The following is a 14,463-nucleotide window of genomic DNA, read 5'->3' as shown; positions in this document are numbered from 1 at the left end:
CTCGGCCCAGTTTTGCAAGCTATCAACGTCCTGCTGTAACCTCTGACAGCCCTCCACGTTATCCACAACACCCCCAACATTTGTGTCATCAGCAAATTTACTAACCCATCCCTCCACTTCCACATACAGGTCATTTTTAAAAATCGCCAAGAGAATGTGTCCCAGGACAGATTCCTGAGGCACACCACTGGTCACCGACCTCTATGTCTACAACCATCTACAGCCACTCTTTACCTTCTGTGTGCAAGCCTGTTCTGGATCCACAAAGCAATGTCCCCTTGGATCCCATGCTTCCTTACTTTCTCAATAAGCCTTGTATGGGATACCTTATCAAATGCCTTGCTAAAATCCATATACACTACATCTACTGCTCTACCTTCATCAATGTGTTTAGTCTGATCCTCAAAAAATTCAATCAGGCTCGTAAGGCACGGCCCGTCTTTGACAAAGCCGTGCTGACTATTTCTAATCATATTATGCCTTTCCAAATATTCATAAATCCTGCCTCTCAGGATCTTCTCCATCAACTTACCAACCACTGAAGTAAGACTCACTGGTCTATAATATCCTGGGCTATCTCTACTCCCTTTCTTGAATAAGGGAACAACACTTGTAAACCTCCCATCTTCTGGAACCTCTCCGGTCCCCACTGATGATGCAAAGATCATCGCCAGAGGCTCAGCAATCTCCCCCCTCACCTCCCACATTAGGAGTTTGAAGAGATTTGGTTTGTCAACTAGAACACTCCAAATCTTCTACAAATGTACTGTGGAGAGCATTCTGAGTGGTTGCATCACTGTCTGTTATGGTGGTGGTCCATAGGATACAATATGGTCTTTTAAGAGCCTTTTCGATAGGTACATGGAGCTTAGAAAAGGAGAGAGCTATGCTCTAGGGAAACTCTAGGCAATTTCTAGAGTAGGTGCATGGTTGGCACAACTTTGTGGGCCGAAGGGCTTGTAATCTGCTGTAGATTTCTATATTCTATGAGATTCCGCAGGTGCTGGAATTCCAGAGCAGTACACACAAAATGTTGGTGGAACTCAGCAGATCAGACAACATCTACGGAGGGGAATAAGCAGTCAATATTTCATACTGAGACCTAAATGACGAAGCCTGATGAAGGATTGTCTGTTTACTTCCCTCCGTAGATGCTACCTGACTTGCTGTACTCTTTCAATCTTACTGATATCTTTCCTTAGGTACTGTAGGTGATCAGAAAAAAAAATATTCACAATCCAAGATAAATTTATTGTCAAAATATGTATATGTTACCATACAGTACGTTGAGATTTATAATCTTGCAGTCATTTACAATAGGTACAAAGAAACACAATAACATTAATGAAAAAGTACACACAAAAATGGACAACCAATGTGCAAAAGAAGATAACCTGGGCAAATACTGGAAAATAAAACAAATAATTATCATTAAACTGATAAGTAATAAATAATAATGATAAATATTAATGATAAATGAATTGTAGAATCCCTGAAAGTTATACGTTGTGGAATATGTTCAGTGTTGAGGTGAATAAAGTTATTCATGCTGGTTTGAGTATTGTGAGCTGTTTTCGGCCCCTTATCTAAGAAAGGATGTACTGACTTCGGAGACAGTTCAAAGGAGGTTCATGAAAATGATTTTAGGATTGAATGTTTTATCATATGAGGAGTGTTTGATGGCTCTTCGCATGTACTCACTGGAATTCATAGGAATGAGGGATGAAACCCATATAATGTTGAAAGGACTTGATAGAGTGGATGTGGGGGAGGATGTTTCCTCTGGTGGGGAAGTGCAAGACCAGAGGACACAGGCTCAGAAGAGAGGGATCTCCATTTGGAATAGAGATGAGGAGGAATTTCTTTAGTTCAGGAGTGGTGAATTTGTGGAATGCATTGTTGGACATATTGAAGGTAAAATTTGATAGGTTCTTGATTAGTCAGGGCATGAAGAGATAGAAACATAGAAAACCTACAGCACAATACAGGCCCTTCAGCCCACAAAGTTGTGTTGAACATGTCCCTACCTTAGAAATTACTAGGCTTACCTATCGCCCTCTATTTTTCTAAGCTCCATGTACCTATGCAAGAGTTTCTTAAAAGACCCTATTGTATCCGCCTCCACCATCGTTGTTGGCAGCCCATTCCACACACTCACCACTCTCTGAGTAAAAAACCTACCCTTGACATCTCCTCTGTACCTACTCCCCAGCACCTTAAACCTGTGTCCTCTTTTGTTAACCATTTCAGACCTGGGAAAAAGCCTCTTGACTATCCACACGATCAATGCCTCTCATCATCTTATACACCTCTATCAGGCCACCTCTCATCCTCTGTCGCTCCAAGGAGAAAAGGCCGAGTTCACTCAACCTATTCTCATAAGACATGTTCCCTAATCCAGGCAACATCCTTGTAAATCTCCTCTGCACCTTTTCTATGGTTTCTACATCCTTCCTGTAGTGAGGCGACCAGAACTGAGCACAGTACTCCAAGTGGGGTCTGATCAGGGTCCTATATAGCTGCAACATTACCTCTCGGCTCCTAAATTCAATTCCGTGATTGATGAAGGCCAATACACCGTACGCCTTCTTAACCACAGAGTCAACCCGCGCAGCTGCTTTGAGCGTCCTATGGACTCAGACCCCAAGATCCCTCTGATCCTCCACGCTGCCAAGAGTCTTACCATTAATACTATATTCTGCCATCATATTTAACCTTCCAAAATGAACCACTTCACACTTATCTGGGTTGAACTCCATCTGCCACTTCTCAGCCCAGTTTTGCATCCTGTCAATGTCCCGCTGTAACCCCTGACAGCCCTCCACACTATCCACAACACCTTTAACATACTACTCCTACATCTTATGGTCTTATGGTCTATTGTTCAGGAGGCTGACGGTTGATGGTTATAACTGTTTCTGAATCTGGTGGAGTGGGACCTTAGGCTCCTATACCTTCTGGCTGATTGAATAATGTGTCATATTGATTTGAAAATTGCAAATGATAAAACCTAATGCCTATAAGCTGTTGATCGGCGAATTTTGTGACAACAGCCTCGATATTTAATATCTTCAATATCCTGCTCAGAAAGCTGTTGATTGAAGACACTGATCATATTGGTTTCTTTGCTTTAAGGTCTCTACTATCTGTCCGTGCTAGAGAACATGCCGGTTGGAGAGGTCGCCGGAAGAGTCAAGGCAAATGATCGGGATGTGGGACAGAATGCCAGGTCTTTGTACGAGATCATCGATGGAGATGGCTTGGATGTGTTTGAAATCACCACAGACTCCCAGACCCAGGAGGGAATTATCACTCTTAAAAAAGTACGCTAACTATATTCCCTTGAATCTTAGACTGCAATCCTGTTCTAAGTATTAACAATGTGACAGAAATAGATTGGGAGTATTTCAGAGGTTCAAGGAACAAATTCAATATTTCTTTCTCATAATATTTAAGAATGTACGAATCAGAATCAAGTTTAATATCATCGGCATATATTGTGAATCTGTTAACTTTGCAGCAGCGGTACAATGCATTGGATAAATTGATAAAAGACTGTGTATTACTATATACAAAAAAACGTTAAGTGAAATAATTAGTGTAAAAATATAAATTAAAAAAGTAGTGAGGTAGTATTCATGGGTTCAATGTCCATTCAGAAATCAGATGGCAGAGGGGAAGAAGCTGTTTCCTGAATCACTGAGCATGTGCCTTCAGGCTTCAGTACCTCCTTCCTGATGGTCACAATAAGAACAAGGCACGACCTGGGAGATAAGGTTCCTTAAGGATGCGTACCACCTTTGTGAGGCATCACTCCTTGAAGATGTCCTGGATACTATTTAGACTAGTGCCCATGATGCAGCCGACTAATTTTACAACACTCTGCAGCTTACAATTAGAAACGTTTGGAATTCGTCCAGCCCTTAGGGCCAGCCCGGCCCCTCATCAAGGTCATGGGTGACCCATGAGAGTTTGGAGCAATACACAATCTGCCGGAGGATCCCAGCAGATCGAGCAACATCTGTGGGGGTGGGAGGGGAATGGGGATGAAGGTATTAGCAATGTTTGCGTCAATTTGCTGCATCTGAACTGAGAGTGCAGGGTTTCAACTGGAAATATCAACAATTACTTCCCGAGCAACACATAAAAAACACTGGAAGAACTTCACATTAGATATGAATGGTCTAGCGGGCTATGTGCATAAAGAAACACTTGGCAGATGGAATATAATGTGGCAAAATATGAAGTCATCATTTAGGGTGGAAACAAATATAAAAAGCACCCTGTACACAAATCACAGGAGATTAACATGCAGATATAGACAAGCTGGAAGAAAAAATGCTTCCCTTTATTGTAAACAGATTTGAGTATAAAAATATCTTCATGCAGCTATATAGAATCCAGATTTGGATTACTATCAGCGGCGCTGGAGATTTTGCAGATGCTGGAAATCCAGAGTAACTCACAGAAAATGCTGGAAGGACACAGTAAATCAGGTAGCTTCAATAGAGGGGAATAAGAAGTCAATGTATTGGGCCGAGACACTTCATCAGGACTGGAAAAGGAAGGGGAGAGAAGCCAGAACAAGATGTTGGAAAGAGGGGATGGAGTACAAGCTAGAAAGCGAGAGGTGAAAGTCTGGGTGAGCACATGGTGATGAGCAACAGAGATCACAGAGGGGGAGCGGTGAGACAGGGTCTTACTGATCTGCTGAAGAGAAGATTGAATCTTCTCCACGGTAGGCATCCCTCGATGAGATTTCACAGTGGAGCAGTAAATCATAAACACAAGAGATTCTGCAAATGCTGGAAATCCATAGCATCTCACACAAAAGGCTGGAGGGTCTTGGCCCAAAACATCAGCTGTTTCTTCCTCTCCATAGATGCTGCCTGATGTGCTGTGTTCCTTAACCACTTCGTGTATGTTGCTCTGGATTTTCAGCATCTGTACACTCACTTGTATTAAAAATTACTTCCCCACTCTCACAGACACGGCTTGAACCACTGCATTCCTCCAAGAGGTTCTTTGTTGCCCCAAACTCTTTAATAATTATATTTTAATGAGGCCTCTCTCAGATCTGTAAAACTTTAGAACCGTGCAAGCCCAGGCCATTTGCCTCATGAGGTTTGTGCTGAACACAATGCTGAACTAAACTCAGAGTCAGAATCAGGTTTATTATCACCGATTTATGTCATAAAATACAGTGGAAGGCATAAAAATTATTATAGAATTTTTATGTTTTCTCCAAGGAATGTGTGTGTTTTCCCCGGGTGCTCCGGTTTCCTTCCATAGTCCAAAGATGTACCAAATAGGTTAACTGGTCATTGTAAATTGTCTGGTGATTAGGTTAGAGTTAATAGGGATTGTTGGGGGTTGCTGGGCGGCTGAGCTCAACAGGCTAGAAGGGCTAACTCCATGCGATATAAAAGGTTTCAAAGGTTCATTTCATGTCAGAGAAATGTATACAATATACATCCTGAAATTCTTTTTCTTCGTAACCATCTACGAAAACAGAGGAGTGCCCCAAAGAATGAATGACAGTTAAATATTAGAACCCCAAAGCCCCCCTCCAGCTTACCCCTCCCACGCATAAGCAGCAACAAAACAACAACTCCCCCTCTCCCCCACCGAACACTCAAGCATGCAGCAAAGCATCAATAAAGACACAGACTTGCAGTACCCCAAAGGCTACTCGTTCACCCATAATTCGACATACCACAGGCTCTCTCTCTACCCCTAATAAGAGAAAAAGCGATGTCCTGGTTTCACAGCGAAAGGGGAGACATAACAAACAATTCGCTGATTTACGATGTTAAAATTCTGTTGCGTCACTTTTTCCGAGCTCTGTACCCAAGCAACTGCCCCTCAGCTATGTGGAGTACTTCGCCATGTATTCAACCTGAGCCTGAGGCTCCGGAGGGTTCCTGTACTGTGGCAAACGTCCTGCCTCGTCCCTGTGCCGAAGACGCCACGCCCCAGTGGCCTCAATGACTACAGACTGGTGGCATTGACCTCCCACATCATGAAGACCCTGGAGAGACTTGTTCTGGAGCTGCTCCGGCCTATGGTCAGACCACACTTAGATCCCCTCCAGTTCGCCTACCAGCCCCGACTAGGAGTTGAGGATGTCATTGTCTACCTGCTGAACTGTGTCTACGCCAACCTGGACAAGCCAGCGAGCACTGTGAGGGTCATGTTTTTTGACTTCTCCAGTGCGTTCGACACCATCCGCCCTGCTCTGCTGGGGGAGAAGCTGACAGCGATGCAGGTGGATGCTCCCCTAGTGTCATGGATTCTTGATTACCTGACTGGCAGACCACAGTATGTGTGCTTACAACGCTGTGTGTCTGGCAGAGTGATCAGCAGCACTGGGGCTCCACAGAGGACTGTCTTGTCTCCCTTTCTCTTCACCGTTTAGACCTCGGACTTCAAATACTGCACAGAGTCTTGTCATCTTCAGAAGTTTTCGGATGACTTTGCCATAGTTGGATGCATCAGCAAGGGAGATGAGGTTGAGTACAGGGCTACGGTAGGAAACTTTGTCACATGGTGTGAGCAGAATTATCTGCAGCTTAATGTGAAAAAGACTGAGGAGCTGGTGGTAGACCTGAGGTGAATTAAGGTACCGGTGACTCCTGTTTCCATCCGGGGTGTCAGTGTGGACATGGTGGAGGAATACAAATACCTGGGGATACGAATTGACAATAAACTGGACTGGTCAAAGAACGCTGAGGCTGTCTACAAGAAGGGTCAGAGCCGTCTCTACTTCCTGAGGAGACTGATGTCCTTTAACATCTGTCGGACGTTGCTGAGGATGTTCTACGAGTCTGTGGTGGCCAGTGCAATCATGTTTGCTGTTGTGTGCTGGGGCAGCAGGCTGAGGGTAGCAGACACCAACAGAATCAACAAACTTATTCGTTAGGCCAGTGATGTTGTGGGGATGGAACTGGACTCTCTCACGGTGGTGTCTGAAAAGAGGATGCTGTCTAAGTTGCATGCCATCTTGGACAACGTCCCCCATCCACTACATAATGTACTGGTTGGGCACAGGAGTACATTCAGCCAGAGGCTCATTCCACCGAGATGCAACACAGAGTGTCATGGGAAGTCATTCCTGCCTGTGGCCATCAAACTTTACAACACCTCCCTTGGAGGGTCAGACACCCTGAGCCAATAGGCTGGTCCTGGATTTATTTCATAATTTACTGGCATAATTTACATATTACTATTTAACTATTTATGGTTCTATGACTATTTATTATTTATGGTGCAACTGTAACGAAAACCAATTTCCCCCTGGGATCAATAAAGTATGACTATGACTACTACTATGACTAACTCGGGTCTCTGGGCACACAGCCAGCAGCCAGCTTGCTGCTTTCGATCTACCATCTCCCACAACACACCGATTTCCTGCGGAAGCACCGACCTCAAGTCCGCCCGCTTCCAGAGCCACGAAATCCCGGAACCCTGAAAGTGTGCTAATCTATTAGGCCGCGTCCTTGGTATACCAAATAACAGCCATTTGTGAGACCCCGAGAGCGGGTCCAATTCCCACAAAGAACCAAAGTCAGTGTGTAACTCCAGGTCAGGATCTTTAAAAGAACCCTGAAAGGGAAAAATACTTTATACTTTATACTTTATTGTCGCCAAACAATTGATACTAGAACATACAATCATCACAGCGACACACATCAAAGTTGCTGGTGAATGCAGCAGGCCAGGCAACATCTCTAGGAAGAGGTACAGTTGATGTTTCGGGCCGAGACCCTTCGTCAGGACAGGAATATCATCACAGCGATATTTGATTCTGCGCTTCCTGCTCCCAGGATTACAAATCGATAGTAAATATTAAAAAATTGTATTATAAATCATAAATAGAAAATAGAAAAATGGAAAGTAAGGTAGTGCAAAAAAACTGAGAGGCAGGTCCGGATATTTGGAGGGTACGGCCCAGATCCAGGTCAGGATCCGTTCAGCAGTCTTATCACAGTTGGAAAGCAGCTGTTCCCAAATCTGGTCGTACGAGTCTTCAAGCTCCTGAGCCTTCTCCCGGAGGGAAGAGGGATGAAAGGTGTGTTGGCTGGGTGGGTCGTGTCCTTGATTATCCTGGCAGCACTGCTTTGACAGTGTGCGGTGTAAAGTGAGTCCAAGGACGGAAGATTGGTTTGTGTGATGTGCTGCGCTGTGTTCACGATCTTCTTCAGCTTCTTCCGGTCTTGGACAGGACAACTTCCATACCAGAGATAAATAGAGATATTAAAGATAGAAATAGAGCTGTTTATGAAGATGCTAGTAAAGGAGTTGCTGTTAGGTGCCATCGTCCTGCTAAGCTAAATAAATAAATAAAATCCCTGGTTCTAGACTGGTGAACCTTCACAGAACCAAACTACAATCCTTGTCTTGTCAACCTAAAACACAATGTGAAAAGCGACCCCTTAAGTGATCTATCAAAATAGCTGACTGAACCAAGATCATATTTACCTTCTTATCCCATGCTGTGAAACGCCATCCAATGGGAATAGAGAAGGGGATATCGTCTGTTTATTTTGGAATGTTGACTTTTGGCTCGGTCTTCTGGCACCTTTGTATACTTATCCAATCGATACTTCCATAGTCTCATATTACGTTTAGTCTTTAATTATTTATCTGCTTTTGGTTTGAACATTACTTCCTCCACTGCCCATTCAAAAAGGATGAGTTCTCTGGACAGAAGAAGTGAAAATAAATGAAGGAGACTTCAGAATTTAGAACTCTCAAACAAAGACAGAAAGCGCAGAAAATATCCCAAGTGCACTTGGAATATTCTGAGCAGATTTGTTCCCCTTATTGAAGCAAAGATGTGCTGGCATTCCAGGGTGTCCAGAGGAGGTCCACATGAACCATCCCGGGAATAAAAGAGTTAATGTAGGAGGAGCATTTGATGGGTCTGGCTCTGCAGTCACCGAACTATTGAAGAATGATGGGGGAATCCTGTCAAATAGTGAATGGCTTCATTAGAGTGAATGTGTTTCCTATAGTGAGGGTATCTAGGACCAGAGAGCAACAACCTCAGAATAGAAGGATGTTTCTTTAGAACAGGCATGAGGAGGAATTGCTTAAGCCAGCTGGTGATGAATCTGTATAATTCAAAGACAAGTCCTTGAGTATATTTAAAGCAGAGATTGATAGGTCCTTATTAAAAGTTATGGGCAGAAGGCAGGAGAATGGGATTGAAAGGGAGAATGAATCAGTTATAATGGAATGGCAGAGCAGATACGATGGGCCAAGTGGCCTAAATCTACTCCCATGTCTTATGGAATAGAAATGTACATTTGGTCAGGCTGCATCTGCGGGAAGAGAAATAGAGTTAATATTTCAATTTGAAGACCAGTTTCTCAGAATCAGGATCAGAATCAAGTTTTATTCTCATATGCTGTGAAGTTTGTTGATTGTGATAGCACTGCAGCGCAAGACAAAAAAACTGATATAGGTTACAATAAAAATATCATAAATAAAAAGTGCAAATGAGAAATAGCGAGTTAAGTGTTCATAGGTTCACGGCAAATTCAGAAATCTGATGGAGGAAGAGAAGAAGCTGTTTCTGAAACATTGAGTGTGGGTCTTCCGACTCTTCCCGGAAGGCTGTACTGAGAAGGGGTTCCTTAAAGATGGATGGCACCTTCAGGAGGCCCCGCTGCTTGAAAATATTCTCTTTCTTTCTTTTTTTCCAGATCTTTTTATTATTATATTATTCAAAAAAAAATAACACAAGTACATCGAAGTAACAACACTTACAATGACTCAAGGAAAAAAAATATTATCTTAAAGATTGAGAAATTTTGTGATAATAAAAATACCCTACTAAGCAAAAAAAGTGGGGGGAAAAGCCCATTAGGTGTTCAACCCCGGAGTCATGCGTCATACAAAAAGCTTATAAAAATAAACATCAAACCGCCCGCAAGAAAGAAAAATATACCAAAAAATTCACAATTAGATCATGGAGAAAATCTATCAATTAGCTCAAATGATAATAACGAGCAAATGAAGCGCATCTTTTTTCAAAATCAAACATAGGTCCAAAGGTTTAACTTCTAATTTTCTCTGAACTAAGACATAGCATCACTTGAGAGAACCATTGAGACAAAGTAGGACCTGATGTGTCCTTCCACTTCAACAAAATGGCCCTCCTAGCTAGCAATGTAACAAATGCAATAACATGTTGGCCAGACACAGAAATACCATGGATATTTTGAGGAATTATTCCAAAAAGCACAGTTAATTTGTTAGGTTGTAGATTAATTTTAAGTGCTTTAGAAATTGTCAAAAAAACTGACAATATTCTCAATGGTAGAGAAGGTTGTGCCTATGATGGAGATTGATGAGACTATAACTCTCTGCAGGTTCTTACTGTCTTGTGCATTGGTGCCACCATAGCAGGGGTGAAGTAACCAGTCAGAATGCTCTCCACCAAACATCTGTAGAAATTTGCTGAGATCTTTAGTGACACACTAAATCTCCACAGCCTGCTTGTGAAGTATAGCTGCTGGCTTGCCTTCTTAGTATTTGAGTCAATATGGCGGCCCCACAATATATCATCTGAGAACCAGTGAGTGGTGGAATCAGTTGGAGCATGAGGGGCAACTTCTTCACTCAGAGGTTTGTAAGAATGTGGAAAGAGCTGCCAATGCACATGGTGCATGCGAGCTCGATTTTGACATTTAAGAGAAGATTAGATAGGTACGCGGATAGTGAGGGTAAGGATCACTATGGTCTGGGTGCACTTTGATGGGAGTAGTCAGTTTAAATGGTTTGGCATGGACTGGATGGGCCAAAGAGCCTCTTTCTGTGCCGTACTTTCCTTGACTCTATGTTGACATCAAGGAACTTAACTGCTCACTCCTTCCACTGCTGTCTTAGATTTCTTGGATAGGTTAAAAACAGGAGCTTGAGGATTAGATTAAATTAGATTAGATTAGATTATGAGGACACTCAGTCCTCTCATTTATTGTCATTTAGAAATGCATGCATTAAAAGTGATACAATGTTCCTCCAGCATGATATCACAAGAAACACAGGACAAGCCAAGACTAAAACTGACAAAACCACATAACATATAATTACAACAGTGCAAAACAATACCGTAAATTGATAAAGAGCAGACCATGGGCACGGTAAAAAAAGGTCTCAAAGTCCTGATAGCCCCAACATCTCACGCAGACAGTAGAAGGGAGGAACTCTCCCTGCCATGAACCTCCAAGCGCCGCAAACTTGCCGATGCAGCACTATTGGAAGCACCCGACCGCAGCGGACTCTGTGTCTGTCTGAAATCTTCGAGCCTCCGACCAGCCCCTCCGACACCAGGCACCAAGCACCACCCTCTGCCGAGCACTTCGACCCCTCCCCGGCCGCCGAGCAACAAGCAAAGCCGAAGACTCGAGGCCTTCCCCTCCAGAGATTCTGGATCACACAGTAGCAGTGGCAGCGAAGCAGGCATTTCAGAAGTTTCACCAGATGTTCCTCCGTGCTCTCACGTCTGTCTCCGTCAAATCGGGATTGTGCACGGCATCCTACTTGACAGATAACAGACATCACCACCGGAGTGGCCGCTGTGAGCTGCATCGCGCCGCCATCTTCTCCTCCGCCTTTTTCCTTAAATGCCTTAAATTAGCAGTTAACAAAGTTACCTGGTCAATGAGTGAATGAGAACCTTCAGAGAGGAAGAACTCAGAGAGAAGAATGTTGAAGTGACTGGAATACAAGGTTATGTTGGATTTGTCATCTACTCCCAGAGAGAACAAAGGCAAACAAGGGTAAGATAAACAAGCTGAGCCAATATCACAGAAAGACATATGAGGCAGAAATCACTTCACCTGAAGATGTAGAGTTTAGTACGAAGTCCAGAAGACGTCAAAGATGAGGTGTTCTCTCTCCAGCTTGCATTAAGCCTCATTGCAACAGTACAGGAGGTCACACACTGATGGGTCAAAGTGTGAGTGGGGATGAGCAATTAAAGTAGCAGGCAACAAAAGATTTAGGGTCATCTCTGTGGGCTGAATGCAAGTGGTATGCAAAGTGACCATGAAGGTTCAAAGGTTCACAGGGTTCATTGATTATCAAAGTATGTATGCAGTATACAGCTCTGAAATTTATCTTCTCCAGAGAGCTATGAAACCAAAACAAGCATGCAGGATTGTCACTCTGGATGGATACATGGTGCTTAGAAAAATAGAGGGCTATAGGCAAGCCTAGTAATTTCTAAGGTCAGGACATGTTCAGCACAACTTTGTGGGCCAAAGGCCCTGTACTGTGCTGTAGGTGTTCTACATTTCTATGTTTCTAAGTCATTCAAAGAAAAAACATCTAACACCCCCCCACATAAAAAGAACGGCAACATGATCATCAACTGCCCCATGCAAAAAAAAATCCTACACACGGCACCAAGAGCATCAACCCCAACCCCCCCAGCACAAAAAACTAACAAAGCACTCCAGAAGACAGAAAGAACATCACACTCCAAATCCCCCTCGCCCAAAATAAGCTAACAAAACGAAGAACCAATTGACATTTCATGTTTCCAGTGTAGAGGATTCTGCACTGTGAATGTAACACACCAGATTGAAAGAAGGTTAGTGTCAGGTTGAAGGCAAGGGCAGGTACTGTAGGTTAATTGGCCACTGGTGTCAGTGAGAGTTGGAATCAGGTGGAGTTGGTGGAAATGTTGGGGGGAATATGCTGCAGCAATAATGATAGGCACAGACCTAGTGGACTATAACTCTATAATGTTGGCTATTGGTGCATTTTAAGCTTTCATTTTACTGGTAATACTTGGTGCTTATGAACTGCTGCAGGAGTTGGCAATCTTTATTTCCTGAAGGATTTTATTAAATCATTAAATTTCCAACAGAAAAGTTGAGCATTAATTATAATAATAACCTCATCTGCATTTAAAACTGAATATTTCTAATTTTTGGACCTGCATGCTTGATTGCCTCTTTAAATTTTGAGAGATCTTTCTGCAGCCGTGACACTGTCAAATGATCAGCAATACATTGAAGAGTCAGTATTACTGGCAATTCTCATGATGCACAACATGTCAAAGTTTGCAGTAAATTTATTATCAAAGTGCATACACTATATGTCACCATATAGAGTCATAAAGTCACAGAACACTGCAAGGCAGAAACAGTCCTGCCAAAGGGTTTCAGCCCAAAACGTTGACTGTGCTTTTTTTCATAAATGCCGCCTGGCCCACTGAGTTCCTCCAGCATTGTGTTGCTCGGATTTCCAGCATCTGCAGATTTTCTCTTATTTGTGAAGACAAAAACAGGTCTTTCAGCCCACCTAGTCTGAGCCAAACTATTAATCTGTCTAGTCCCATCTCTCTGCACCCAGACAATAGCTCTCCATAGCCCATCCATCCACATACCTATCCAAATTACTCTTAAATGTTCAAATCCAACCCGCATTCACCATTCTGCTGGCAGGTCATCACACACCTTCACCACTCTCTGAGTGATGTACTATCCTGAGATGTATTTTCCTGCAGGCATTCACAATAGAACAAAGAATTACAATAGAATAAAAAAAAACTACATATAAACAATCAAACTGGGAAAAAAGACAAACTGTGTAATTATAGAAACAAAACAAATAATATTTAAAAAAAGAACAAAAAATGAATAGATTAACAAATAAATCCTGAGATAAAACAGATAATCTGCAGTACTGTACAAATTCTTAGGCACATATGTATAGATAGAGTGCTGAAGACTTTTGCACAGTACAGTATTTGGAAACGTGCAGTGGAGAGTGAGTTTGTAAGTTTGGTAGGAGCAAAGGATGTTGGGAATGGCAAGGGTGGAGCGCCGTAGGAGGGGTGTGGGACAGGCGGCAGAGAAGGAGTTCCAGGGGTGAGGGGTGGCATGGGTGCAGCCTCACCCAGCCCTGAGACACCAGGCAAGGTCATTTGATTTCAAACAATTGGTTTATTGATCATTACAGAATGTCCTTCTCCCTCCCCTCTCCCTTCCCCTTTTCCCAGCCAAGATTCCCCTCTCCATGCCCCCTTCCCACTCTCAGTCCACAATAGAGACCCATATCAGAATCAGGTTTATCATTACTCACATTTATCGTGAATTTTGTTTTTTTTTGTGGCAGCAGTACAATGCAATACATAAAATTACTACAGTACTCTGCAAAGTCTTAGGTGTATATATATGTGCTTAAGACTTTTGCACAGTACTGTAAATCACCTGTTTCAGCAGTTTGCCCCATTGCTCCAGTGATCCAGGTTCAAAGTGCATGTGTGATGCTGGCTGTGTGGAGTTTGTGCATTCTTCTTGTCATTATACAGGTTTCCCCTGGGTGCTCCAGTTTACCTCAGCATCTCAAGTATTTCATTTGTCTGAACCTTAATGACCTCCTAAGAACCTTTGAGAAAAAGGAACTCAACTATTGCACGAGCACAGAGTATCGCCAGTG

The 14,463-nt window shown here is 42.9% G+C and overlaps 1 protein-coding gene across 1 annotated transcript in view; it reads left to right on the top strand.

The window, feature by feature from the left end:
* Positions 1-14,463, top strand: part of cdh8 (cadherin 8) — a 355,456-nt gene that overhangs the window by 255,353 nt on the left and 85,640 nt on the right. The window contains exon 6 of the mRNA XM_063067229.1: positions 3,136-3,323. Coding sequence (XP_062923299.1) covers positions 3,136-3,323 — 188 coding nt within the window. The remainder of the gene's footprint in view (positions 1-3,135; positions 3,324-14,463) is intronic.

This window comes from Mobula hypostoma, chromosome 14 (assembly GCF_963921235.1).
Source record: "Mobula hypostoma chromosome 14, sMobHyp1.1, whole genome shotgun sequence".
NCBI lineage: Eukaryota > Metazoa > Chordata > Chondrichthyes > Myliobatiformes > Myliobatidae > Mobula > Mobula hypostoma.
This window is presented reverse-complemented; position numbering and strand designations above follow the sequence as displayed.